Here is a 26,745-nt window from a genome sequence, read left to right as displayed (position 1 = left end):
AGCGAGGGGTGAAAGCCATAATGGAATATGGGAGATCGTCCACTTAGGGGGTGAATTTTTCTTTGGGCTGTCAGCGTTAGCCCCCAAACGGTCTCTGGTTTCACCTGATTGGTGTAATCTACGAATGGACCCTGGGATATGAAACTGGGAGATTCACTTTTAATTCCAAGGTTGTGTTGGGGAATATAGAGATAGGGATTATTCCATGTAAATATTGTGATGCTCTGTGAATCCAGATCAATAATCTCTAATTATACAAGAGAGTAGAGAATGAATAGAACATTTGGCACATTCTTTGAACTTCCAAGGTTGTTCCTTTTGTGGGGGGGTGGATGTCTTGGCAGGGTCTTGGTAATCTTAATCGCCTCAACTATACAACTATACGGGGAGTATACACCTGGGCAATAGAGCTTGGCGATGAGTCTTGAGTCCAACATCATCTTATGAAGGTGATTTTGGTATATTTGCATTGATGAAACTGTGAATCTAATAAGCATTACTTTTTTTCTCAATTCTTTCAAAATAGCAATTACCTTTGATTTGATAAACCTCGATTGCCCCAGTGTCGTCTTCGACGCGTAGAAAGCTTCGAATTTCGAATCACGTGTCAGGGTCTAGGAAACAGTTCTTTCGACCTTGGGCTGGTGTCTTCGTCCCTTTCGGTTCAACTGGCCCTCATCACTATTCATACCACATCATATGCGCTCTCTTCCGTAAGGGAGAGAACAAGGCCTTTGTCGGTATGCGTGATCTCTAATAAGCGAAATATGAGACATAAACTTACAATCTCGTCTAGTACCATGGAGACCAATGCAAGCAGTGGCCTAGGTTCGCTCCCGAGACAAGTTGCTAGACAAATTCGGCAACAGAACCAAACTCGTGGGCGTCCAACGACCCGATCCGGTGTGTCAAACGCTCAGGACAGTAACAGCCAAACTGTCTCATACCGCAGCCCTATCCGACCTGGCATGGGAAGCAGCCGTTTTGCTACTATCCCCAATGAAGCGGAAGCCACCTACGAACCTGATCCTATGGAACTTGACCCGATGGAAATCGACACTCCCGAACAAGAGCCAGCACCAGCCAGCACCGGCACTCGCAACGAGCAGTCTGAGGAGAGTGGCATCCACCGTCACATCTTCTACATCCCCATTCGGTCTCGTCCTATGCCAACTCTGGATCTCGACGTGCTGACCGCTGCTCGGGCTGAAGTGGCTCGTATCCAGAGAGCGGGAATCCCGGTTCTGCAAACCCTGCCTGAGCGACCCGGTCCTCATCTCTACATCCGTATTGATACTGACCAGGCGAGTCGTGACCATGCTCTTGCTGATGCCAATCTCCGGATGGGCATCATGCAGGACATGATTCGCGATGGCCTTGGCTGGTTTACGGGGTTGCCTTACCGCCACCCGCATTTCGAAGTCAAGTTCCTTCGTGGTCGACGCCTCTAGATGGAGGTTTTGTGACTGGGTGTGTTTCTGACCTTCATGCGCACTGTTTCAGGATGAGAAGTGGAATTGATGAGCTTGGTATGGGGTTTCGGGTGGGAGGGACTTGAGGTACATTGACAACTGTGTTCTTGGGTGAGCAAGATTCATTAGTTAGATCTTTTGCCTGTTCCTTCCCTCTATCTCACCTCCTCTTTCTATTGCTCCTTATTTTATTCTTACATCCAGATATCACGAATACTATTCTTAAATGATAATCACTATCATCCGTGGACCACATAGACCTACATGTATACCCTAGGGTGTCTAGTACGAGATCAAGAATAGAGTCACCAGTGATGCATTCAGTATGTCTCACAAACCTAACTAGTGAACTTCAATGATCCCAAACACCATAGCCTCATAGCTTCATAGCTTCTGTCAACGCCGTGCCAAACTCCTGTAATGCATTCCCATTCAATCCCATCAAAGGCAAAATACCAACCTTCAATCGTCCACTACACGCAACGCCAATGTAGTCTCATTCTTCTCGCACCCCTGCCAAGCCCGTTCAATAGCCTGGATGGTAGGCCAGACCTGCTCACGAGCATCCTTCCGACTGACGCCTTCCTCGAGCAACTTCTCGTACGGCGTATGGACATGTCGAATATGCGCCTCAACAGCCAAGAGTGTCTTGCGCTCGTCACTTACCATCGCTGTGCGCCCTACACGCCCCGATCCCTTAAGGAAGGCATGCCCCAGGATGATTTTCAGCGTTTCCTTGGGCATAAGTGGGAATTCGTTCTTTAGGAGTTCTCGGGATTTGGAGAGATCCTTGGCGTCGCGCACTTGCACTGCGTTGGCGCGTGATTCTTTTGTTGCGGCGGCTGATTCGAGAACCTCTTCGTAGATATCTTCGGGCACTCGGATTCCCAGTGTTCTTTTGCCCGTGCGGTTCTAAGGCTGTTAGTGGTCCCTTTCTAGGCTTGAAGCTGGTAGTTCGAAATGGGACATACGTAGACGACGTAGACAATTCTCTCAGACTCTTTGGTCTTACTGCGGCAGTGTCGAGTGATGTACACATCACCCTTGGGGACTAGGACGTAGCTATCTGGCAAGGGTACTTGCTCAACGATGTTCTGATTTCAATGTTTAGCACGGTATCCTTCAATAATGACACGGCTCAAACTCACCTTCTCGAGCGGATCATCAGAGACAGGAATGAGTGCTGCCCATGTTTTCTTGGGTTTACGACGCTTCGCCGTCTCATTGAGTACTTCGGTGAGCGGTTGAGCAGGCGAGCCTGCATCTATTGGACGTGCATGACCTTCGCGAGTGCGGACACCACGGTTCTTCTTTCTCACACGTGGCTTGCGTCTGCGAACTTTGGGTTTAGTGGTCGGTGCCATGGTGAGTGTTCATGGAGCTGAGATTGACGAGTTGATGGTTGACACGGTGGTGGGATGCGACTCGCACATCGATTCCATCGAAGAAGGTGTTCTGGCAGCACTGAGATCTGATTGCCATTCAATGTTAATTTCGGACCTGAAACATCCCAAGGTCTTTGATACTTCCACGGTTTACGGTCAAAGCAGATCAGGAACGGTGGCTGTGGAATTGTGGCACTGTGGCTGAGTGGAGCCTCACTTAATGCCTGGATAATCAGGCCCCAAGTTACAACAGGTTCGTCTTTCTCGCATGTACGAAGTATACGAGATCAGTTATAATCAGATAATGATACTGCAATTATCCGGTGCGCCGTAGTTGGACTACTATAAAGTATAGATATTCATGGTTTCCGCCTGAGAACCTGGCAATCCCTGTTTAAACGAACTTGGTACATCTGCTCTCCAAAAAGTACAAGTAGGCTCCGAGTTTATTGTGGATCGTAGACTCGAAGTGAACAGACTGGTCAAGCGTGACCAGGTAGTGATATCACACACGAGATCAGCATAAACTGGAGAACCGATTATCCGGGGCTCATTGGTTGAATCCATCGCCCTAGGGACGGATTCTATGGGATAAGATTGGGATCATCGGATCTCCAGATTGTGAGATCGGAGTTGAGTTTTGAATTCAAGGTCTGATCCAAGACATTCTCCAACTTACGGTGTATCTACTCCGTAGTATGGATGTATTTCATACAGAGTATAGACGACCCGAATATAAACCAAGGCCGAGTAAGAGCGTGGGGCATGGAGTAATATAGTCTTTGGGCACAAAGAGACGCCAAGAGGGCTTGCCCAGGGGCTCAGCTCTCCAAACCCTGATTAGTCCGTACCCCGGTTTGAACACGGGGTTGATTTCCCCCTTTCATTCACGAGGGGTTCTCGAAGTGGAATGTCCGGATAACCCGATATTGTGAGATTGTGATATTCTCATCCTATGAAGCTCTTAAAGCTCAAAAGCTCAAAAGCTGTAGCATTTGGCTCCTCCATACATATACATACCTAGGTATGCATTGCAACAAAGTATATCGCCTCTGCTGTCTGGAGGCTCCACATCTCCCATGTCGTCATTGGTGAGATTTGGCTCTTTGATCTCCAGGGCTGCCTAGAAGAGCTGGACCGGCATCCCCGACGGCTCAATCTTGTCCGTATTGTCCCTACGTTGTAGGTCTAGATCGGCAGAGGGGGAAAAGTCTGACTCTGATCTTTCCAGAGTGACCAATACGCAGAATACCATGTACTCGGACATAAACCGCACTTATGATTCATATCTTGTTCCTGCATGAAGCATAACTTACTCTGTACATTGTACTTGATACATACATCGAAAGATAAAAGAGCTGTGGATCTGTGGATTCTATGGAAAAATCAAAAAATCCGAGTCTCCACGTAAAGAAACGAAAAGATAAAAAGAATAAAAAGAATTAAAAAGAATTAAAAAAGAATTACCTGAATTGAAATGAAAAAAAAAAAAAAAGGGGAAGAGAAAAAAAACCAAACCGACAAACAGAGCAAAAGAAAAACATCTCTCCTTCTCCGACTCTCCTTCCAATACCACTACTCCCTTATAACCTTGGAACTCTCTACACAATGAATTAACTCCAATGACCGTACTTGTTATATCTTCCTCTCATTCTCAATCAATTAAAGTTGCCTGGCAGCTTGATCTTCAATGGTTACTGGGTCTGTGTTGCTGACATGAGTTGGGATCACCCTGTCCACAGGTATGCATTCTCCCTTGATGGAACCCCCTTGTGGAGGTGTCACATTGTAGAGCCCTCTCTTTTTTTATTTTTACAATCCATACTATATGCCTATGTGAAAAGAAGACGCTCATGGATTCGTTTATGTTCAGCTTCAACTATCCGAACGGTGAACCTCAAACTCCGACGAGGACTCCGAACACCTTTGACTCGTTTCACACCCCAAAACTCGAATCCAGCTTCTTTGACCCTCGGGTCACCTGGGATACCTCCGACCCATATGCCTCCAGCCCAGAGCTCCTCCGCACACCGCAAAAGTTCGGTCTAGGCTCGTCGAATTCGCAGAACGGTCACAATGGGGAGACTACAGGCTACAGGGGGGGGTCCTCGGACCAGACCGATACGGCCAGACGGATTCGCCCGGTGAAGCCTCTTCCGAATATGGGCGAGGATTACCCTCGGACAGTTGGATCGGCCAAGTCAGCAGCCTCAATGCAAACCCCGCCGCCGACAAGTGCATCGAGACGGAAAATCCCCGAGTTTGACCAGCCGGAGGGAAATACACAGGGAGCAACGCCGGGCATGGGAGGTCATTTGGAAACACCCAGTCGTCTTCTCGGAGCCTCCCCTCGAATGTTTGGCAATCTCCAGTCGTCGCCCGATCTTTTTCAACTAGCTTCATTGGATCCCACGAGCTCGCCTTTCTTCCCACAGCAACGACTGTTCTGGGATAATGATCTAGACAATACAGCGAGCGAGGTTCCCTTACCCAGCAACGGTAACAATTCCAATGCCCGTCAGACCTTTACAAACACACACCACATCCCCCAATTACCAACCATTAGTGGTTCACTTGATATACCCGACTTTGGCAACGGTTTTGGAATTTCAGCACCACCACCCACTGATGCTGCCCTATTTCCTGCCCCATTCTCTACCTCTCCTCGGCTCCCGGTCACCAAAGCGGAGGATCCAGCTCTGTTTCTCAGCTCCCCTGCCCGGAGATTCGGAGGGCCTCAACTTACACCAGAGACACGGTCTCTTCGTGGCCTTCGACAGCCCTATCACCACCAGGCAGAAGAATCAAGACGGGAGGAGCTTATCCGTGCACAAGCACCAAATAGCCACCGATCCGATCCTTTCACTACGCTTCCGAGCGAGAGTGAAGAGGAAGATGACGACTACACACCGAGGGGAATACGACCAGGTCTCACCCGCAGCGTGACCCACCACGGCCTGTCTAGCTCATCCCGGCCGGTCAGTCAAGCCGGAGGCTTGATGGCATCCACTAGCGGAATTCGAAAGAGCCCATGTAAAGGGCGTTCGTCTCCAGCAAAACCCATGCGTCCAGCCCCGATGACACGCTCTAGTTCAATGGCCGCTGGCTCCTTAACGCGCTCGTCGTCTGTGGTGCTTCGTATCGGTCGAGATAGCCGCGCAAAGGCTGAAATGGAGCCAGTCAGTGAGGCCCCCACGGGCTTGACCGATCCCCTGACCGGGATTGACCTGGATGGCTCTACAACGGAGAGCGAATCAGATCCGGCTGAGTTCTCGGAATATCCCGTGTTGCACCGCGCTCAGTCGTCCTTTTCACTTTATGACAGCTCAAGGCGTCCACTATCCCGAAGTGATTCGGGCTCCCGACCTCCTTCAAAAGGCTCCTACGCTTCCACCGTCGGCTCATCACACTCAGGTCGACTGTCGCCCTGGGCTGGCTCTTCTAGGGGAGCCGGGCGAACAACGTATCGTGGATCTCCTGATATTAAGCGGACACCCAAACGGCATTCGTCTCTGCTGCACTCAGACTCGACCTATACTCGGAGTAGCGTGGCATCAGACCTGTTGCCTGGGGAGGACGAGGAAAGTGGTGATGCTCAATCCGCGCTCCGCCAGGTTCTTAAAGAACGCGGCCGGGGACCAAGACCCGCCGCGAACGCGTTTGGCAACCGACTTTCTCGGTCCTCACACACCTTCACTCATCTCCGCTCATCACCACCCCGCCTTGGCAGTGATTTTGACATCCATCCCCGCCACAATGCTTCCCCCACGACCTTGACCGACCCTGATCTTACAACCCCAAGTACAGACCGTCACAGCAACCCCAGTAACGGTACACGGTGTGTCTGCCGCTCAATGGATAACGGTGGCCATCTCATGATTCAATGGTGAGTTCCAGTGTCCCTCGGTCTTGGTTCCGAAGTCGATTGAACTAACTTTCTCAAGTGAATCGTGTACACACTGGCTCCATACCAGATGCGTTGGATTGGAGCGTGCAAATCTGCCGTCGGTCTATGTCTGCGTCTTTTGTGCTCAAACACCATCCCGACAAAACCGTGCCCGAACGACTTATGTTCCCACGGGGCAAGCCCCTCCCTCTCCCTTGGCCCACAAGTCATTGCGCTTCCGGTAAACTTGATGCGTTGGCTACCGTCTTGAATGCGTATATGTCTTGAAAAGACCGGTGTCTCTTGATTTCTTTTGTGATTCCTCCTCCCCCAACTGGGTTCTTTTATACTCTGCATTAGCCGGGCCACCCTGCCCTATTCCATAATTGCCCTTCTGTGACCTCATTGCCCCTTTATGATACCTATGTACTATTCCCTCACGACCCCTGGACAAAACCAGAATAGAATCATTTCTATACTTCTCCGCACATCTTATATTGTTAGTGTCGTAGCCTGCAGAACTCCCCACATATCGGGGTAGCGAACCGGTCTCGGGTGAGGAGCCGGCCCGGCGCTGGCCTGTGTGTCCGACGCCAACCTTGGAAGAACCCCCGACTTATTTAGTTTCGGAATATCCCATCGCTTCTTATTGCTCCATCTACCTCTCAACGTTACGCTTATCCAGGTTTTAGTCAACCCTCGGCCTGTTTAGAATAGGCCTACAACAATCCCTATCAGGTACCGGTGGATATTGTATAGATCGGGCTACAGTCGGATTGATTGGTCGATCCACACTTATCGGCTCACCGCCCTTTGTATCGAGAAGGCGCTTTTCTCCCCGCGGAGTCATATTGCCCTCTTTTTTTTTTTTTCTATATTTCTGCGCACCATTCACTCTCTTTGGTTTCTTTCCAGTCGTTTTTGATCCGTCATTCACTTACTCCAATGTCTGCCTCTCTCCCTGGCAGTCGGGACCTGCCCGCGTCGCAATATGACCTGAAGACCTACTGGGGTCGCGTGCGCCATGCCGCCGACATTGCTGATCCTCGGTAAGTTCAAGAGATTTTGGTAGGATTAAGAGGGTTGCACAGCATATACTGACCATGCAAACTATATTAGAACCCTTTTTGTTTCGTCCACTGGTCTTGAAAGCGCCAAGAGCCTTATTGCTTCTTACAAGCAGAACCGCATCCCAGCGATGACACCGGAGTTGTGGTCAGCGAAGAAAGTGGTTGATGCGACATTGCACCCTGGTATGGGCTCATTATCTCACATAAAATAGCCATTGGCTGATATAGAATCGACCAGATACCGGAACGCCCGTTTTCCTGCCATTCCGCATGTCCGCCTACGTGCTCTCAAACTTGGTCGTCACAGCAGGCATGTTGACCCCAGGATTGCAGGTGAGCGCCTCTTTACCCATATCTGGACATATATACTTCTGAATATATACTGACAATATAGACAACCGGCACTCTCCTCTGGCAAATCGGTAACCAGTCCCTCAACGTCGCCGTCAACAACGCCAACGCCAACAAATCTACCCCCCTCTCCTTGTCGCAAATCGGCAAGTCATACCTCATGGCCGTCTCAGCCTCCTGCTCTGTCGCAGTTGGTCTAAACGCCCTCGTCCCCCGCCTCAAGAGCGTCTCCCCAAACACCCGCCTCATCCTCTCCCGTCTCGTCCCTTTCGCGGCCGTCGCCAGCGCCTCTGCCCTGAACGTCTTCCTCATGCGAGGCGAGGAGATTCGTCAGGGTATTGATGTCTACCCCGTCCTGTCAGAGGCTGAGCGTGCCAAGCGCGAACTCAACGAGGACGCCGAGCCAATTCAGAGTCTCGGAAAGAGTAAGAAGGCTGCTACTCTTGCCGTCGGTGAGACGGCTATCTCCCGTGTCCTGAACGCTACACCTATCATGGTCCTACCCCCGCTTATCCTCGTCCGTCTGGAGAAGACGAACTGGCTGCGTGCCCGTCCCCGCATGGTTATGCCCATTAACTTGGCGCTTATTCTGGGTACTTCGATCTTTGCGCTGCCACTTGCGCTCGCTGCGTTCCCGTCTCGCCAGGCGATTAGTGTTAATAGCCTTGAGGAGGAGTTCCAGGGTCGTGGCGGTGATCACGGTATGGTGGAGTTCAATCGCGGAATGTAAGTTTTTTGGTCTTCGGTGTTTCGCAGCGTGCATATTACATTGTCTTTGCATAGGTCAAAGAATATATAGATTCGGTTTCTGTTCATAAATTTCAATCCTGTTGTCCTTATAGACCGTTCAATATAGGACAGGTGCCAATCTGCCCTTAAGAATCCTCTCAGCCCGCTCCGCAATATCCAGCAATTCGTCATCCTCCCAACGCCGGCCCATCAGCTCCAACCCAACAGGAACACCAAGCACTGAAGATGCAGTCTTAGGGCTCCATCCAGCTATGTTTCCCACGTTAGTTCAATCCCAAACATCGAGTCGGATCACCTACCGGGAATACAAATAGCGGGCCTCCCCGTCAACGCAGCCAAAACACCATTCCGTCCGGACTGCTGCTTCGCACCGATCTTCACAGGAAGCTGTGTCTGGTGCGGATATACCAACGCGTCGATATCATACCTATCGAAACATTGTTTCACAGACTCTTTGAGCGCAGCGATAAACTCCAGTCGACTTCGATATGCCTCACTCGTCAGTGAAAATGTCTCAGGATCCTCCAGTGCTGCAGAGAAAACGTGTGTCATAGCTTGTAGATCGAACTCCCCGCTCTGGGCAATGGATTCCAGTGATCGGTGCTGTGTTGACGAAACCAGTGCTGACTGCAAGAACTCGTCGAGATAGTGCTTGAACTCGAAAGCCTGTGTATCGCCCTTCGCAAACAGGGTCCCATAACTCCAGTCCGCATGACTAGATGGGGCGATTGGTACGAAGGTGATATTTGCATCTTGTTCCTGTATAGAATCTAGACTCGACCGGATGATCTCCTGCACGATCTGGTTCTCGGCGATATACTCCGCTTCCGCAGTTCCATCTGCATGGATTTCAGGCTGGAAATAAGCCTCCAAGATTCCAATTCGGACTTGACGACCAGTCCGAGGTATCGATTTAGATACTTCCATAGCATTCCCATCTCCCCCGTCCAGCCCCTTCATAACCCCATACAAAATCCTCACATCCCCAACACTCCTCCCCATCGGCCCGGCAACATCCTGAGTCTGGGAAACAGGTACAATCCCTACACACGATACCCTCCCCGTCGACGGCCGGAACCCTACAATCCCACATGCAGACGCAGGCGACCGCAGCGAGTTCATCGTGTCTGTCCCGCACCCCACGAGCCCGAGGTTCGCCGCTAGCGCTGCGCCTGTCCCGCCAGAGGATCCGCCCGGTGTGCGGGTCTTGTCGTATGGGTTCAGCGTTTGTCCGCCGAGTGAGGAGAGGGTTATTCCTTGCAGGGCGAATTCGTGGAGGTTGGCCTTTGCTAGGATTATTGCTCCTGCGGCGCGTAACTGGGAGACGACTTCGCTGTCGTCTTTTGTACGTAGGTTTTGCAGGGCTTGGACGCCTGCGCTTGTTGGTAGATCTGCTGTGCTGTAGTTGTCTTTCAGGATTATGGGCACGCTGTGTAATGGTGGGAATGGTTTATTGGTTTGGTTGTATGTGAGTGTTTCGGTGGCTTTTTCTATGGCGGTTTCTAGGGCTGCGCTGTTGATGGTGATGAGGGCTTTGAGTGTCCCGTTATGCTGCATGATTGCTTCGAGATATTTGGTTACCAGCTTCGGGCCGGTGGAGGGGTCTGTACGGAGCAGTTGATGGAATTTGGAGATTGTCATCTCTTCTGCTTGACATGCTGGAGAGTCCATGTTGAGTCATGGATGGGAGAGCCCTGGAGGGGTATTGGAATTTCCCCGAATGTGCATGTAGTGTGATCCACGCAATTCACGCCATAAATATGCAATTCGATTGAGTAAAGTCTTGCTAATGCAGGGTTTGCCCGCTGGATTGGCAGATGTTAATTGTAAATGGAAGTGAGCCTGTAACTTCTATATAAACCCCCCACGGTGCATGCGGCCTCGGCTTACTCCGCTCCGGTGTATACAGAAGAGACCAAGACGAAAGGGGTAAAAGAGTCCCTATACAGATCTGAGAAGAGTGAGAACATTGAAACGAAACACATATATACACCCATACGAAGGTGGACGCCATAAACAATCAAATGGTATAATCATCCAGACTTAGCCTAAACCCTCCAGGGCTCCCAAAGCCGGATTCCATAAACGAGAAAAGCAGAAGTAACCGACGCCTTTAAGAATGGGATAGAAAGATAGATAAAGCAAATAAGTAAAACCGGATAGCATCAGAGGACAGGTCCCTCAAAAGATACATGCAGCGGTCAAGGGCCAAGGGTCCAATGCCCCTGCCATGTGTCACAAAGAACGAAGCATGAGATGACACCTGCAGGAGTCGAGGGGAAACCCAGGGACCGCAACGCAAATTAAGAAAAAAGAGAAAAGAAAAGAAACATCGTGATCATGATTTTCCCGAAGTGCAAACACCATTCCGTCCCGCGATAGAGAAAAAGATTACCCTCAAGATATGAGCCTTCTATCCATAACTGGATCCTGTTCACGCCGGTGAATTCCCTTCTGATGCCGTTGAAAAAAATAAAAAGCCGGATAGTGGCCACTGTATCTGTGCAAACTGGATCTGAATCCTAGGTGCGTGCTTGTCGTTGCAATCCTTGGCCGATCCGGTAGGCTTCCGTGCCATCATCGACGAGTGTCTCCTTGAACCACGGGTGCTTCAACGCCTCCTTTGCAGTAATCCGGTTCTTGGGATCGTACACAAAGATCTGTTGCAACAAATCCAGGAATGAACGGTTGAATGGTGTGTTTGTAGGGATGAACTCCTGTGGTGGACGAAATCAGTCAAAAAGCCCCATAAGCAGCTATGCGGGACACTTACCGTCAAAGGTTTCATCGCGCGCACATACTTCCGCGAGGCCCGGGTAGTTTCGGCGCTGGGATAGTCGATCTTGCTCCGGTTGAAGTACCTGGTAAAAGTTAGTTCCCGTTACAGAAAGATTGAAGAGGACATATTTACTTGGAAGCAGAGTTGCTACTACTGCCACCGCCTCGGCCTGCCATGACTTTCTTCACCAAAGCGGTGTCGATTCGACTGCCAATGACGGCTTCCATCATCGCCAGGTGTTCCAGGTTGTCGTGTGTCTGGAACAGGGCGTCTCCGGTGTAGAATTCCACCAAGATACACCCAATACTCCAGATATCACATGGGAAGCTCCAGCCCAGGTTCAAGATGATTTCCGGGGCCCGGTAATGACGGGTAGAGACGACAGATGAGTGGTATTCGTCATCGAAGGTCGCCGAACCGAAGTCGATGAGTCGGATTTCACCGTCGAGGAGAACGCGGCGCTGACGCGCGCTACGAGTTGTGGCTTGGGAAGAGGATGGTATAGTGCGGTTGTAAGTGAAGGTTTGGTAGGCGCTGCTAACGAGGAGGATGTTTTCGGGTTTAAGGTCGGTATGGATAAGGTTTAGGTCATGAAGGACTAATAGGTCAGTGGCCTGAGATATAGATATAGAAGTGTTGGAGAACTTACAAGCAACACTTGTGAACAGCTGCCGGGCAAACTGCTGGATATGGCTGCTCGGGAATGGCACAAAGCCATTCCCCTTGAGGAAATCAAATACGCTTTGTCCTAGTAGATCAGTGACAATGCAAATGTGATTCCGGAAGTCGAAACAGTCCCGAAGGTGGATGCACTTGTTGCGGTTGTGTTTGTCGTTCGAAGCCAGAGTTGACAAGACTCGCAGCTCGATTCGAGATGCGTCGCGATACTTTTGGATCGAGCGTATGATTTTGACTGCACAGCGAGACTTTCGCTGCTTGTCGAAGGCTTCGACAACTTTGCCGAACGTGCCTTGGCCTAGGAGTTTAATCACAGAGTCTCGAGAGGAGTTAGCATAGTCAACAAGATACTAGAGGATATCTCTACCCACATCGATCTGTCAATGGCGTGTCAGGTGTGACAATGTAATGGCCGTCGTCGTCATCGAACTTCCTGTTCTGGGAACTGGTGTACTGATCGGGTAAGTCTTGTCAGCTTTGCACGAAAAAAAGGGTACAGATAATAAACTCACATCACGAACGACCGGCACAGGGACATCCTTCGCTTTGATCGGCGGCTTTGGGGGTGGGACATAACTCAGGAAAGCATCACCCTCCAACTCTCGTCGCTTCTGCTCGTCGCGGGTGGATTTCCGAGTGGCGCGTTTCCGCTTGTTACCGACAGAGCCATCCTCATAGTAAACACCATTGCTCGCCCCGGAACTGCCCTGTGAACCAAGCGACGTTGGAGCGGTTGTGTGCAAGGATGCGGTTCGATCGGTCGACAAGGACGTGACGGAGGATTCCTCGCCGTAATGCTGGGGATTGATTGAAAAGGACGGGCGGTCATAGTGGCCCAGGTCATAGGCGGTATCAATTCCCGTCCGTCGCCTCTTTCCAGCGGGCTGAGGAGCCGCAGGAGGTGGTCTGGAAGAAGTAGTGACATGAGAAGCCGCGGCACCATTGGATGGCTCTGGACCAGGACTGTCATCAATCACAATGACTTCCTTGGGAAGGCCATTCTTGTAGAACTCGGTCCAGTCTGGTTTCTTTCTCCGACCCCCAACGGAGGGAGCCGCACTAGAGCCGCTCTGGTGGGTCATAGCGGACGGAGTTGTTGTCGCGGGAGGAATTCGCGGAGGTTGGGTGTAGGGAAGGGTGGTCGTTGTCGGAGAGGGGACGGAAATGGCGTAGGGATTCGCGAGGCGAGTTCCTGCCGCGGTCGAAGTCGGGTAGGAGGTGTTCGGTTGATACGAAGGGTGGTGAGGATATCCGTAAGCCTGATGATGAGAAGGATGTGTTGCAGTAGCCGTAGACGGGGTGGACATTGTGCACGAAGGTATCCCGTCACACGAACGGTATGAAGGTTATGGAAAGAAGATTGGTCTAATATGTGACCGATAGTTGATGTCGCGCGTCAGTCTTCCTCGATGGAGACGAGGGGTCTCAAGGCAGGACTAGCCAGCCAGGGAGAAACCTAGCCAGAGATTGAGGTTGACAAGCGTGTCCGGAAGGAGATCTCTGGAGACGTGGAGATGACGAGCTGAGGCGGGAGGGAAAGAGAAATTTCAAATGCGTTGCATTTCCTCGACAATTTGAAGACAAGGAAGTAGAGCAAAGATCATTGGAGAAGTTGGCGACATCTGCGGTAAACGAGGTGGGGAGGGAAAGGCCTGGAGGCAAAGATGAGTGATGATGGAAGAGTCGGAGAGTTGGGACCCGTTGCCGATCAACGTGAATTTGGGATTTTCGGGGATTCTGTATGATTATCGACTATTATATTAAGTACTCTAGGTATAATCGTTGCCTGGCTTTCTAATTCATTTAGTTAATTTAGTTAATTCATGCTTCTTGACTGTTTACATTGTCCTTTTGGTTCTTCAGGTCTCTAAATCATTCAATACCTATGTTATACGCCATTCGCCTATTCTTATACAGTGAGAGAGGCCCATGCGCTTCTAGGGAGAAAAGGCGGGATATTATCGCCTCATTCCAATACAGCCATGAATGTAATTAAAAGGATATAAAGTCCTAGAGGGGCGTTGAGGGGTCTTGAGGGTCCGAAATGGAGTATCGCGTCCAAGCCCTGGCTTAGCCGAATCCAGTCCACAAGGGAGAACCTCGATGGGTGAGAATATCAGGTATACCAAGAATACCAAGAATACCAAGATCAAATGATATATAGCAGACATTATCCTAGGAAATCTTAGGAAATCCCAGGAAATCGCCGATATCAGGACTCTCCCCGTATACCACCTGACCTCCATTCCAACTGAGTCAGCATCTGGATTTGCCCACCTGGGAAATACGCAAGCCCATTGCGTATAGGTTTAATATAGAAAAGCCGATGAACTGGTCATCAACAGGCTATTGGTTTGAATTTGAATATGAATAGAACAAAATGGGAGAGAAAGGGTTGTATAGAGACTACGGCAAGAAGACTTCATTATATATCAATGGAACATATATATAAAGGTCGTCTAGTCAATGCCTATTAGGCTACAATTATTATATCGATGCGAATAATTCCTAATCCCCGAGTAAGAGCTATCTAAAGATGAGGCAATTCAGAAGTAGACACAAGTACATATGTAGATACATACTAGTTAACACCAGTCCTAGACAATACAGGCATCATAGTAATATCTTTGACCGTTGCCTTGGCCCTGAACAATTCGTATTGCCTGGTCTAGTCTGTGGTAGGAAGTGTAGAAAGTGGCGATCTCACCAGGACCAGAGTTATATCCCGGAGAATCAGATACTCATAACAGCCATATTGATCTAATCCATAAGCAAGTCCCATTCATTGCCTGGCTAGTACGTGTAGCCAGAGGGAAACACATCCAACACCAAGAGAATGGGAATTTACTAAGTTCTCCTCTCAAACATGTATGCTCAACTTATAGTTGAATGGAATTAAAGATCATGGCCTGACAACCTGACAACCCCCCATAAGCCAGCCAACGCCACCATACACACGAGAATGCAAGAACTCCTGGATGCCCCGGAGTCACAGGGCTCCCATAGGACAAAAAAAAAAAAAAAAAAAGGAAATTAGGGGCACAAGAAAATAAGATTACAAACATTTATGACCTGGTCAAATTCGATCCCGATCCTCTTTGGGGTCCTTCAAGTAACCTCTCTGCACATGTCGGGTCGCCCGTCCATCCGCCTCCAGCATAAACAAAATATCCCTGACCTGAATACCCATCCCCTTTTCTTGATCTTCACGCCATATTCCGAGGCGACGCTGATTCTGACTGGGTGTGGATTCGGGAGCACCGGTCTTTTCAGGGTCGGCGGTGGGTGTGGATGGAGTCGGACGCGAAGGGGACGAGAATCCACTGGCTTTACCGCCGGGCTTCAACCATGAGTATGACTTTTTGGCGCCGAACATACTGCGACCACCCCCCGACAAAGCCATACGCGCCGTCGCCACGGACTGTGCATGCTGTTGGGCTTCGGTCGCTTTGGAATCCTGCATCTTTTTCGCTTCCTTTTTGCTCATTGACTTTTTGTCGAGAGTAGGCGCCCTTTCGCCGAGCGGCGTCGAGGGTGCAGATCCTGGATCGACGGAATCGCCTCGACCAGCCTCATCAAGGATGGCATTGCTGTTGCGTTTGGCACGTTTTGCTGCGCGCCTTTCCTCTTGCGAACTCTCCCGGTGGATGAATGCTCTGTATCTGGCCGCATTGGACTTTGCGCTGGAAGATTCAATGGTAGCATGAGGACCTGTCAAAGTAATTAGTACCAAGTCAACTGAGTGGGCATGATGGGCAAACTCGTACGTTTCACAGGGGTTTGAGTGCTCCCCGTAGCCTGCCCAAGGGGTTTCGCGACATCTTTCCACTCTGTGGGAACCACGCCATGAGAATGCGCGCGGCGACTTCGAGCAAGAGTCGAGGCGTAGTCGATGACACCCCTGAATCTTTCTTCGGTGGCAATAGATAGAAGATTCAGTATGTCCACAAGAGGAGCACCTTCCTGATTGAGAATTGTCTGACCAGTGCGCACCACGGAAGAGCCATCCGGACCAGTAACTTCAATCGGCTGTGGTCTGCCAGGTACAGGATGGAAAAGGCCCTCCGAGGGAATCCGAACACCTAGGTCAAAGCCTCGCTTCTGGAGCTTCTGTTCGAGAAGTTTTGTGATCAAGAACGGTTCTTGGATGTGATACTGTGCTCGCCTTGCCGCGATAGTGTCCTCCCGAGTCGGTTCATTAGGATCTTTGAAGGGAACATGCGCCTGAGAGGATGGGCCGGCAAAAGAGTCCTGCGTGATCGCCGGTTTGATTTGAGGCAAATCACCGAAGCTGGTCGAAGCGGAGGGAGTGCCCGGGGCAGAGCCTTGAGACGTGAAGGAGGTGTTGATAGGTGGTGGATATTGAGCCTGTGATCCTCGGTGGGGAGGCTGCGCCTGCGCATTCTGCCCTGAAAAGCTCTGTGTGAGAAACGCTTCCTCTTCCCTCACATCGATTCCAGATGACGCTAGGACATCTGTCAGCTCAGCAGCATCTGTGTTTTTGTCCACTGGACGAGAAGGAGGACCCATGGTCCCGGGAGGGGCGGGGGCAGGTGTCGCCGACGTGTTCATGTTCATGTTCATGTTCATGTTCATCGGGGCTCCGTTCATTGGGGATGGATTTTGTGGTAGCTGTACCGCGTTGAAGCTCGGGGAACCGTAAGGCGACTGTGTTTGAGAAGGCGGCAGAGGAGAGAGGCGAGGTCGTTTGGATGGAGGGGGTGCAGCGCCTCCGTTCACAGGGGATGCTACCGAGTTGGGGGATGGGGACGAGACAGGTGGGGAGAAAGGTTGGGAGGAAAACTGCGGCGGTGGCGGGGGTGCCTGCTGCTGTGGATGCCGAGCCTGTGCCATTGTGACTGCCGAGTGAGAGCAAAATTGAATTCCAGATGAGATAAAGGCTATTGCGCCGAGCCGTTGTAGCCTTGCAGATGAATCGAGGTCCACGCGTGGCCGTTAAACTGAGCGGATTGCTCGCACCACCAGCTTCCACCACCTTTGACCATCTCAATATTGAATTCTAACCATATACGCGACACTTGAATCGTAAAATAGTAGACTCCAGCGCAAAAGTAACCGTAATCGGGGAGACTGTGATGCGTGATGTGGTAAGGAGCTTCCTAGGTGGTCGAACTCTGCTCCGCGGATCGCGACACACGTGACTAAGCTTGACTAAGCTCTCCAAATCTGCGGGTGTCTGCTGCGAAGGTGATCACTGTTCTATTGAATCACGTCCAATCTTTACAGGTGCATTGACATCTGCTTTGATACCTGGAGCAGCTGCATCCACTATAGCTTTTGTTGCGCAAAGGCATGGGCGTTGCGCTAAGCTCATATTGACATCCTGGGCTTTATCGTGCGACGCGGGTTCTAGTACCCTGAAACTAGGCTTCTCAAACTCATACGAAATCCGTCGATCTCCTGACACCTTGCCCAATTAATTCTTGACACAATGACATCCAAGCGCAAAGCTTCAGCGATGGGAGCGGCTGTTGACGATGAGCGTGTTGACCCATCAGACGAACTGGCATTCTATTGCCTCGGCGGCGGCAATGAAGTTGGACGGAGTTGCCACATCCTGGAATACAAGGGCAAGACAGTGATGGTAAGACTCTGCTGGGACAATGAATGAAGTCGCAGATACTAACCCCCTTGGCTTCTGTAGCTTGATGCGGGCATGCACCCGGCGAAAGAAGGCTTCTCCGCACTTCCTTTCTTTGATGAGTTCGATCTGAGCACAGTGGATGTTCTTTTAATCAGCCAGTACGTGCATCTCTCTTTTATTTTACATATTATACGGAACCATGGCAAGCATCACTGGACACACATGAGGCACCTGGGTCACTTGGCAATCTACTGCCCTCAGCTGCCTCAATGGAAGAACACACTCCGCTGCATATATATGAAAAGCCCAATACAATTCAATGTCATGCATATATTTCTTGTATCACTGTACCTTATTGAGTCTCGAATCTGAGCGCTTTCTCCTTCAGCGCGTTTGTTTATGGTTATCACAGTTGACTAACGGTATGATCTGTATAGTTTCCACGTTGACCATTCTTCCGCTCTCCCATACGTTCTCAGCAAGACAAATTTCAAAGGAAGAGTCTTCATGACCCCGGCAACCCGGGCAATCTACAAATGGCTCATTCAAGACAATGTCCGAGTCAGCAACACATCTTCTTCCTCCGATCAACGTACTACGTTATACACCGAGCGTGATCACTTGTCAACGCTCCCCATGATTGAAACCATCGACTTTTACACAACACATACGATCAATGGCATTCGTATTACCCCGTATCCCGCTGGGCATGTTCTCGGAGCCGCCATGTTTAAAATTGATATTGCGGGACTTGTGACTTTGTTTACAGGAGGTGTGTCTACCTTGTTATATCCCTTGTCATCTACATATTATCACTCAAATTGCTAACCAACCGGCTAGACTACTCTCGCGAGGAAGACAGACATTTGATCCCCGCCGCGGTGCCCAGTGGCACGAAGATTGATGTTCTCATCACAGAATCTACATTCGGTATTTCATCTAATCCGCCTCGACTAGAACGCGAGGCCGCTTTGATGAAGTCAATCACAGGTATCCTCAACCGCGGAGGTCGGGTTTTAATGCCTGTTTTCGCTCTCGGCCGTGCCCAAGAGCTGCTTCTTATCCTTGACGAATATTGGGAAACTCACCCAGAACTCCAGAAATTTCCTATCTACTACATCGGAAACATGGCACGACGATGCATGGTCGTGTACCAGACATATATCGGTGCCATGAACGATAATATAAAGCGGCTCTTCCGGCAGCGTATGGCCGAGGCTGAGGCCAGCGGCAATAAGAGCGTGAGTGTCGGACCTTGGGATTTCCGATTCGTCCGAAGTCTTCGCAGTTTAGAGCGTTTCGATGATGTTGGAGGGTGTGTCATGCTTGCCTCCCCCGGTATGTTGCAGACGGGAACAAGCCGTGAGCTGCTGGAAAGATGGGCACCGAGTGACCGCAACGGCGTCGTCATGACCGGTTACAGCGTTGAAGGAACCATGGCTAAGGGATTGCTCAATGAACCTGATCAGATTCCGGCTGTCATGTCCAAGGTCTCCACTGGGCATGGCCGTGGTCGTGTTCCCGGGGTGAATGACGAGGATCAAAAAGTCATGATCCCTCGCCGTTGCACAGTTGACGAGGTCAGCTTTGCAGCCCACGTTGATGGCGTTGAAAATCGTACTTTCATAGAGGAGGTAGCAGCACCGGTTGTGGTAAGTGTGACGTGCGCGGTCTATTTGAAATATTACTGACCATCCCAAGATCCTCGTTCACGGCGAAAAACATCAGATGATGAGGCTGAAGTCGAAGCTTCTCAGCCTTAACGCAGATAAAGCCGTCAAAGTCAAAGTCTACACCCCAGCAAACTGTGATGAAGTTCGCATTCCTTTCAAAAAGGACAAAATTGCCAAGGTCGTTGGCAAGCTCGCAGAGGTTGCGCCTCCATCAGAGAATGATGATTCCCAGCTCATGGCTGGAGTCCTAGTTCAAAACGGATTTAACTTGTCGTTGATGGCCCCCGACGATCTACAGGAGTACGCGGGCTTGACAACTACGACTATTACTTGCAAGCAGCATATCACTCTTAGCTCTGCGAGCATGGACTTGATCCGATGGGCCCTCGAGGGAACTTTCGGGGCCATTGAAGAAGTTGGAAATAGCAAGAAGACCGAGGCCAACAGCAATAACGACATAGTTACTGACGACACCCCAAAGCAAGAGGACGCCGACGAGGAGATTCCATCAGACGAGACGCAGACATTCCTTGTCCTGGGATGTGTGTATCTTCGCCATCACTCGCGCACCCGCGAAGTTGAGTTGGAATGGGAAGGTAATATGATGAACGACGGAGTGGCCGATGCAGTTATGGCTGTCCTGCTCACAGTCGAAAGCAGCCCAGCCTCCGTAAAACGTATGAATTCCTTAAATTTCCCACCTGTTTACTTATGCTAACTACCACGGTTCTAGAATCGTCCAAAAACAAGCACCACCATCATCACCATGACGATGAGGATATGGAGATCCCCTCACTTCCAAACCCTCATGCTCAATCTGGACCCCAAGAGCGGCTTGCTCGTATGCTGATGATGCTCGAGGCCCAATTCGGCGGCGACAACATTGGCCCCATTGAGCGCCCGCGTGTCCCGGCTGATCTCGCACTCGGCCCACAAGAAGATAGCAAAGAGATGAACGAAGAACGAATTGCCGACATTGAGGCTGCGGAGCTGGATCGTCTTATCACAATGGGTGTTCCTGTCCCTGGAATTGAGATCAGGGTGGACAAGCATATTGCCCGTGTCTGGCTTGAGGATCTGGAAGTCGAGTGTGCGAACGCTGTCCTGCGAGACCGCATTCGTGTTGTAGTTGAACGGGCCATTGAGACTGTCGCTGGCCTGTGGGCAGATAGCTCGATTCATCAGGATGCGACGCTTAGTGGCTCTGCCAACGGGCAAAAGGGAATCGAACTGGCTGATAGGAAGAAAGAGGCTGCCCTTGAGGCTCATGCTTGATCTCGTGTACTTGTATAATAATGAAATGACCCATCATCCACATGGTTTAACTTGACTTTCTTTCCCATCTGCTTTGTAATCTGATGTTTCTTCCAAGGTTCTGCTAGTTATTTTTTACGCAAATGAAATTGATTAAATAATTGCACAATGCAAGGCCATGAGAGTGGAGCTTGGGATTAGATAGTTATAGAGTGCCTCTATAGTGAGGCAAAAACCTCCTTCATAATTTTCTCCAGGGTGTCAACAATGATATCGATCTCCTCTTTTGACACGATGTAAGGCGGCGCGAGCACAAGATGATCGCCTTTAATTCCATCCACGGTACCAGAGCAGCCATATAGCGAGACGCTGTGCTCCGGCTGTAGACCCTTCTCCTGGATCTTATTAGACAGACCATGCTTGGGGTCAAACGGTTCTTTCGTGACCTTATCTTTGACAAATTCAAGCTATAAAGAGTTAGCTACACGCTGTGTCCTCCGGTCGTCGATTATAGGGATATGAAACTTACACCCCAGAACAATCCCTTTCCACGAATATCTCCTACGTGAGGATGACTCTCGAATCGTTGCTTCAACTGTGTCTCAAGGTAGGCACCCATGGTCCGAACATTATCCACAAGTGACTGTTCCTGAATAGTCTTTTGCACAGCAAACGCAGCAGCACATGAGATCGGATGGCCTTGGTATGTCTGTCCGTGGCGGAACTGCCCGGTGCCTTTGTCCATCATCTGCACAATAGAGTCACTGATCAAGACGGCCGACACCGGCGCGTAGCCACCACCCAGACCCTTTGCAATGGTCTGGATATCGGGAACAATATCCTCTTGCTCCCAGGCATGCAAGGTGCCGCAACGGCCCATGCCGCTCATAATCTCGTCAAGGATCAAGAGAGCGCCGTGCTTCTCGCAAACGGCTTTCATTGCACGAAAGTACCCTGGTACTGCGGGGACACAGCCGAGAGCCTAATGAGTATAAGTCGGCTGACCTGGTAGTGTGTAGTTCAGATAGGAAGTCATACCGCGCCGACAACCGGCTCCGCGACGAATGCGCACACAGTTTCGGGTCCGACACGTTGGAATTCAGCATCTAGCTCGGCTGCTAGACGTGCTACGTAGTCTGCATCAGACTCGCCGTCCCTTTTCCCACGGTATGCATAGCATGGAGAAACATGGGACACGTTCTTGGAGAGAAGTGGCTCAAATGGCTGCCGACGCTGAACATGGCCACCGACTGAAAGGGCGCCTAGCGTGGTACCGTGGTAGGATGGGAGACGTGCAATGAACCTGGTACGTTCAGTTTGGGGGTTCGGAAGCTCCAAGAAATACTGGCGTGCTAGTTTAATTGCAGCTTCGACAGCCTCCGACCCTGTATATCGTCAGCACTGTGCGTGTGAACTGGATCTTTGGTTCATGGAAGGGTTGCCTTCGCTCACCTGAGCTGGTTATAAAGACCTTGGATAATTTTCCTCCAGTAGAGTCCACTAGGAGCTTGGCAAGATCTTCAGCTACTTGAGTGCCGAAAAAGGCAGAATGACAGTAGGATATCTGGTCCATCTGATCTTTGATGATCTGAGTGACCTGCTCGTTACCGTGCCCCAGGCAAGATACAGCTGCGCCACCTGTGGCATCGAGAAATTTGGTACCATCTTCCAGAAACACGTAGCACCCCTTGCCGCCAATGGCTTTCTTTGGGACAAAGCGTGTGTCCCGGTGGAGGATAGCACTCGTCTTTGTTTCTGAGAAGTATATCAGGATGAGAAATATTCAAGATATTGCACGCATTTGACATACCGTTGGTCATGCTTGAATTTAGAGAACTGGAATTGGGAGAAGCAGTGCTTGAGGAGACAAACAGCCTTATATAGCCGTGAAGTATCTCCGTTGATGTTTCACCCGAGGCAATGGCCCTGTTCTGCGGGGCTAAGTGGGTTCGGCATGCCGAAGGGAAGATGCCGAGCTCTCAATTGGTCCGGGGGCTGAAGGGGGCGGACTTTTGGCCGATTTGGTTTTTTGTCTGGTCTATTTTGTTGGAATAGAAAGCTGTAGGTTGGCCTTTGACAATGCCTTATGGCTTGGGAATATACTTGGGAAAGATATGAAGATATGATTACATTTGTGGCATAGGCGGTTATAGTTTGGTTTAGGTGCCTACATGTGGCATTATATAGGTGGCATGGGGTTCCTATTTTCCGTAGCAAAAGATTGACACAAATGGGATTTACTAGTGAATTCAAGATTATTATCCCCAAATTATCAACATAACATGCTATACTACTACTACCTAGGTAAGATTGGCGTGTACCTAAACGTTGAACAATCCCCACGTCCCACCGCCCGCACATTGCATTCTGCCCCTCTGACTTGGCCACAATTCCCGCCTTCCCCAGACATCTCCCCATTCTACAAATTCAACATGTCGCGTCACGCCCAAATCGAGGAAGTCTCAGACTCCGACCCAGAAGAGATTGCCCCTTCTTACGACTCCGACGATGACCTCCCCCGCAATGCCATCATCTCACCCGTAAATATCCCGACCAAGGCTGCACCTCAACCCCAACAACAGATGCCCATGCCATCGATGCCATCGATGCCAGCACCTGAGCCTCAGCGCGAGATTCCCCGACACTTCTCATGCTTGTACCCCGTGTACTTCGACAAGTCCCGATCGCGCGCCGAGGGCCGCAAAGTTGGTGCGGAGCTCGCAGTGGAAAACCCTCTTGCGCGAGATATTGTCGATGCCGTCCAGATGCTTGGCTTGAATGCCGGATTGGAGCCGGAGAAGCTGCATCCTAAGGATTGGGCGAATCCCGGCCGCGTGCGTGTGCAGGTTAAGAACGAGGATGGCCAATTAGCCAACCCGAAGATCAAGAACAGTACGTGGCTGATACCCTTGGTTGGGTGAATGGTTCCTTCTGTGACTTTAACTGACACTTTTGTTTAGAGCACCACCTCTATATTCTCGTCGCACAGTACTTGAAGGCTAACCCTACTACCGAAAAATCACCCTACCGGCTACGAATCCGTGGCCTGCCCATGCCCGAGAAGCTTCCAGCAGCTCCTGCTGCCCCCCGGGGTTGGAAGATCGGGAAGATCTTACCTATCCATTCGCCTGCCTACAGTGGTGGTGGTGTCAGTGACAACCCTCTCAAGGACGCAATGGCCGAGATGCAGGGTATGCAGGGTATGCAGGGTATGGAGGGTATGCCCAACATGTCTGAAATGATGAGTCAAATGGGCGGAATGGGCGGACTGAGCAATATGTTGGGCGGACTAGGCGGACTAGGTGGAATGGGCGGGATGGGCGGAATGGGTGGTGAGCCCTCAGGGGCAGGTACGGAAAAGAAAAAGAAGGAAAAGAAGAGGGTGATCAGGGCATGATTTTGGCATGACCTCTATTCCGTGTTCCACTTGCATTGTATGGCGATGGGCGTTGCTTTTTTCTAATTTTTGATGCACTTGAGAAAGGAATACTCCCTGGATACCACGGACCTGCATCCGAATTGATCTCATTGTACATCCATCTCAAATTGTGTCCAATATCTACCTCATAGTCTATGACCGAGTCATATATGAATACTACATTTCTTGAACACCAGGACGGACCTATACACTGCTACGAGACCAATTTCAATATGCAAAAGTAGCGAAAGTCTGGATGCATGCTATGCAAATAGCCCATCAATTAGGGCTGACTGGCTTATAGAGTACCTGTGGCTCATATCCTACGATATCATACACTAGCATATCTTGCACTATATCCTTCGCATGTATACTATTCCCACCCTTTATACCCATCATTCGTCAGCCTGTCGGAACATAGGTCGGCCATATACCGTCCTCCTCTTCCAGAATGACCCTACGCAGCCCCCTAGTGTGAGAGATACCTGGCTGCACTTGGGTAGTATTTTGTCCTGTTACATTTCTTTGGCACTGTGTCTAGCGTACTTGGGTATATGCTTAAGCAGGACCTGGCGTAGTGGCTTTTGAATAAACCAATAACAGGAGACCTCTTTATCTTTTAATATATGGATTTAAACTCGGAGTTCTCTGTATAGTATTCCGAATTAGCTAAGAATTTGTGGTGGACCCTATACTTGCTTTGGTAGTGCTGGGTTTATTTCGGGTTGGATATAGCAGTATTCATTCAGGAGGAAACAAAGAGAGATAGATTATGTACCAATGCAATGGGAATTTGTACTCAAGTAGTTAAAAATGAACATGTTCGCGGGTGTCATTATAATGCTGTACCCCTGTGTCTTTCGGACATCCTCCATTTCTATACTGCCAGAGCCGGCTGAAGTCCTTCACACGCAGTCCTCGACCCACACCATTCGTTCGCGACCGTTGCAGGCTTAGTGCAACGGGGAGAAATGCCTCGTCTCGGGCCATAGTGGGTTGGTATCTGATTCGATGCGGAGAGCCATCATATCCGTTTATACCTGCGGTTGTCCATGGCTCGACTTCCATATCCATGAATGGATTGGAGTCGAGGACGTTCATGTCAGGGTCCAGAGTAAACATGTTGTCTAGGTAATGCAGGTTGAAGAGATGGCCTGAATTGGGGCGCACGAACAGACGGCCCATATATCGATTTGGGATCTCAACGAAGTGGAGCACTCCTCCTAGTGCCACAATATCACCTGAATTAGCATAATGCTCGATATAGCCGACGGATTGACCAAATTGATGCACTAGATCAGGTGCTGGGATCCCTTCTGGCCTTGCTAGCTTTGTCCATCGTGGGTTGTTGAAGTGATTTGCGGCATTTCCGAAGGTGAATATCTCCAAGTGATGAAGGATATCGTGGGGTAGCTCATCCAGGAGCCAGTCCAGGATGAGGCCCCCTTCAATACCGCCTTGGCTGTGAAGAAGCAGAACCACCTTGTCACATTCTGGGTCCAAAAGGGCTTCCTTGATCAAGACATAGGATCGCCTAATATCGCCAGTAGCATAAGTAAAATCCCGTTGAATCAGACATTCGATGAGATCAAAGACAATGCCCGCGCTAATCCTAATCAGTGTTTGCAAACCATAGATCTAAGGCGTCACTTACGTGCGGTTATGCACGCCCGTCACTTTCCGACCAAAGGTGTATGATAGTTGATCGATGTTCATCTGTACCCAGTGATGCCTAGAGGTAGTTAGAGTCAGCAACTAAAAACAGGGAACCACGGGGATATCTCTCCTACCCAGCTGCAATTCCATTTATATACAACCAACGCTCCCGCTGATGGCCTGGTCGCTCGAAGACAGGCACTTGGGATACCAGAACCTGCTGGAATCCGTTCAACATCAACATGACAATCGCATAATTGATAGTGAAAGCAATAGCCGCATAAGCAAGAATCCATAGCCCTGGAACCATACAGACAACGATGATGGGCAACGAGAGCAGGAAAGCAAGCTGATAAACCACGAGAAATATATGTATCAACACGGTAGCTCCGTTGCGTAACGTGGGATAGAGTTCGTCCAACTCATGTGTGCGAGCCAACTGCAGGGGTAGTAAGATACCTGGTAGGGCCCATAGCTTCGAAACAAATAGGGACAAGTCGCTCCAGAGTAACTTGATGGGTGAGGCAGTGTAGGGCAACGGAGTATCCTCCTTACCCTGACAAGTCATTGTAAAATGCCAGTAGAAGAATATAAGTTAAGGAGATGAAGATATAAAAGGAAAATAAAAGAGGAAGCCTTGTCTTTTGTCATGTGATCGCGTTAGATCTATAGGGCAGGTGACTACAGCTGATTGACCTGGGCTGTTTTAAAATATTCAAGTGGATGATAGGATGATATTCCATTTCATTAATGTACTATTATTGGTAT

The 26,745-nt window shown here is 50.0% G+C and overlaps 11 protein-coding genes across 11 annotated transcripts; 5 read left to right on the top strand and 6 right to left on the bottom strand.

The window, feature by feature from the left end:
- Positions 1 to 800: 800 nt before the first annotated feature.
- N7525_006231 (uncharacterized protein) lies at positions 801 to 1,451 on the top strand (the record flags this gene model as incomplete). The annotated part of the gene is made up of 1 exon (XM_002569256.2): positions 801 to 1,451. One exon carries the CDS (start codon positions 801 to 803, stop codon positions 1,449 to 1,451), a length of 651 nt encoding a protein of 216 aa, XP_002569302.2.
- Positions 1,452 to 1,934: 483 nt separating this feature from the next.
- Positions 1,935 to 2,836, bottom strand: N7525_006230 (DUF2293 domain-containing protein; the record flags this gene model as incomplete). Its single annotated transcript, XM_002569257.2, has 3 exons — positions 1,935 to 2,384; positions 2,444 to 2,566; positions 2,621 to 2,836. The coding sequence occupies 3 exons, from the start codon at positions 2,834 to 2,836 to the stop codon at positions 1,935 to 1,937; spliced, it is 789 nt and encodes a 262-aa protein (XP_002569303.2).
- Positions 2,837 to 4,710: 1,874 nt separating this feature from the next.
- N7525_006229 (PHD finger domain protein) lies at positions 4,711 to 6,988 on the top strand (the record flags this gene model as incomplete). Its single annotated transcript, XM_002569258.2, has 2 exons — positions 4,711 to 6,743; positions 6,802 to 6,988. The coding sequence occupies 2 exons, from the start codon at positions 4,711 to 4,713 to the stop codon at positions 6,986 to 6,988; spliced, it is 2,220 nt and encodes a 739-aa protein (XP_002569304.2).
- A 700-nt stretch (positions 6,989 to 7,688) lies between these two features.
- Positions 7,689 to 8,894, top strand: N7525_006228 (sideroflexin family transporter; the record flags this gene model as incomplete). Its single annotated transcript, XM_002569259.2, has 4 exons — positions 7,689 to 7,792; positions 7,863 to 7,996; positions 8,052 to 8,146; positions 8,208 to 8,894. The coding sequence occupies 4 exons, from the start codon at positions 7,689 to 7,691 to the stop codon at positions 8,892 to 8,894; spliced, it is 1,020 nt and encodes a 339-aa protein (XP_002569305.2).
- A 117-nt stretch (positions 8,895 to 9,011) lies between these two features.
- N7525_006227 (amidase) lies at positions 9,012 to 10,585 on the bottom strand (the record flags this gene model as incomplete). Its single annotated transcript, XM_002569260.2, has 2 exons — positions 9,012 to 9,163; positions 9,214 to 10,585. The coding sequence occupies 2 exons, from the start codon at positions 10,583 to 10,585 to the stop codon at positions 9,012 to 9,014; spliced, it is 1,524 nt and encodes a 507-aa protein (XP_002569306.2).
- Positions 10,586 to 11,436: 851 nt separating this feature from the next.
- Positions 11,437 to 13,678, bottom strand: N7525_006226 (putative protein kinase (Lkh1); the record flags this gene model as incomplete). Its single annotated transcript, XM_002569261.2, has 6 exons — positions 11,437 to 11,631; positions 11,688 to 11,775; positions 11,826 to 12,291; positions 12,343 to 12,690; positions 12,743 to 12,824; positions 12,884 to 13,678. The coding sequence occupies 6 exons, from the start codon at positions 13,676 to 13,678 to the stop codon at positions 11,437 to 11,439; spliced, it is 1,974 nt and encodes a 657-aa protein (XP_002569307.2).
- Positions 13,679 to 15,447: 1,769 nt separating this feature from the next.
- Positions 15,448 to 17,225, bottom strand: N7525_006225 (uncharacterized protein; the record flags this gene model as incomplete). Its single annotated transcript, XM_002569262.2, has 2 exons — positions 15,448 to 16,082; positions 16,139 to 17,225. The coding sequence occupies 2 exons, from the start codon at positions 17,223 to 17,225 to the stop codon at positions 15,448 to 15,450; spliced, it is 1,722 nt and encodes a 573-aa protein (XP_002569308.2).
- Positions 17,226 to 17,823: 598 nt separating this feature from the next.
- Positions 17,824 to 20,924, top strand: ysh1 (cleavage polyadenylation factor subunit YSH1; the record flags this gene model as incomplete). Its single annotated transcript, XM_002569264.2, has 6 exons — positions 17,824 to 17,976; positions 18,037 to 18,134; positions 18,414 to 18,748; positions 18,817 to 19,628; positions 19,678 to 20,326; positions 20,383 to 20,924. 6 exons carry the CDS (start codon positions 17,824 to 17,826, stop codon positions 20,922 to 20,924), a joined length of 2,589 nt encoding a protein of 862 aa, XP_002569310.2.
- A 197-nt stretch (positions 20,925 to 21,121) lies between these two features.
- N7525_006223 (aminotransferase, class III) lies at positions 21,122 to 22,723 on the bottom strand (the record flags this gene model as incomplete). Its single annotated transcript, XM_002569265.2, has 5 exons — positions 21,122 to 21,370; positions 21,433 to 21,885; positions 21,942 to 22,288; positions 22,356 to 22,658; positions 22,714 to 22,723. 5 exons carry the CDS (start codon positions 22,721 to 22,723, stop codon positions 21,122 to 21,124), a joined length of 1,362 nt encoding a protein of 453 aa, XP_002569311.2.
- A 612-nt stretch (positions 22,724 to 23,335) lies between these two features.
- Positions 23,336 to 24,300, top strand: N7525_006222 (RNA-binding signal recognition particle subunit SEC65; the record flags this gene model as incomplete). Its single annotated transcript, XM_002569266.2, has 2 exons — positions 23,336 to 23,795; positions 23,864 to 24,300. The coding sequence occupies 2 exons, from the start codon at positions 23,336 to 23,338 to the stop codon at positions 24,298 to 24,300; spliced, it is 897 nt and encodes a 298-aa protein (XP_002569312.2).
- Positions 24,301 to 25,128: 828 nt separating this feature from the next.
- On the bottom strand, positions 25,129 to 26,545 carry N7525_006221 (uncharacterized protein; the record flags this gene model as incomplete). The annotated part of the gene is made up of 3 exons (XM_061213653.1): positions 25,129 to 25,927; positions 25,976 to 26,053; positions 26,112 to 26,545. 3 exons carry the CDS (start codon positions 26,543 to 26,545, stop codon positions 25,129 to 25,131), a joined length of 1,311 nt encoding a protein of 436 aa, XP_061068084.1.
- Between the last annotated feature and the right edge of the window lie 200 nt (positions 26,546 to 26,745).

The sequence above is a fragment of the Penicillium rubens genome (assembly GCF_028828025.1).
Source record: "Penicillium rubens strain IBT 27055 chromosome Unknown utg000003l_segment0_segment0, whole genome shotgun sequence".
Classification (NCBI taxonomy): Eukaryota; Fungi; Ascomycota; class Eurotiomycetes; order Eurotiales; family Aspergillaceae; genus Penicillium; species Penicillium rubens.
Note: the sequence above shows the minus strand (reverse complement) of the source record. Positions and strands in the feature narration are given on the sequence as shown.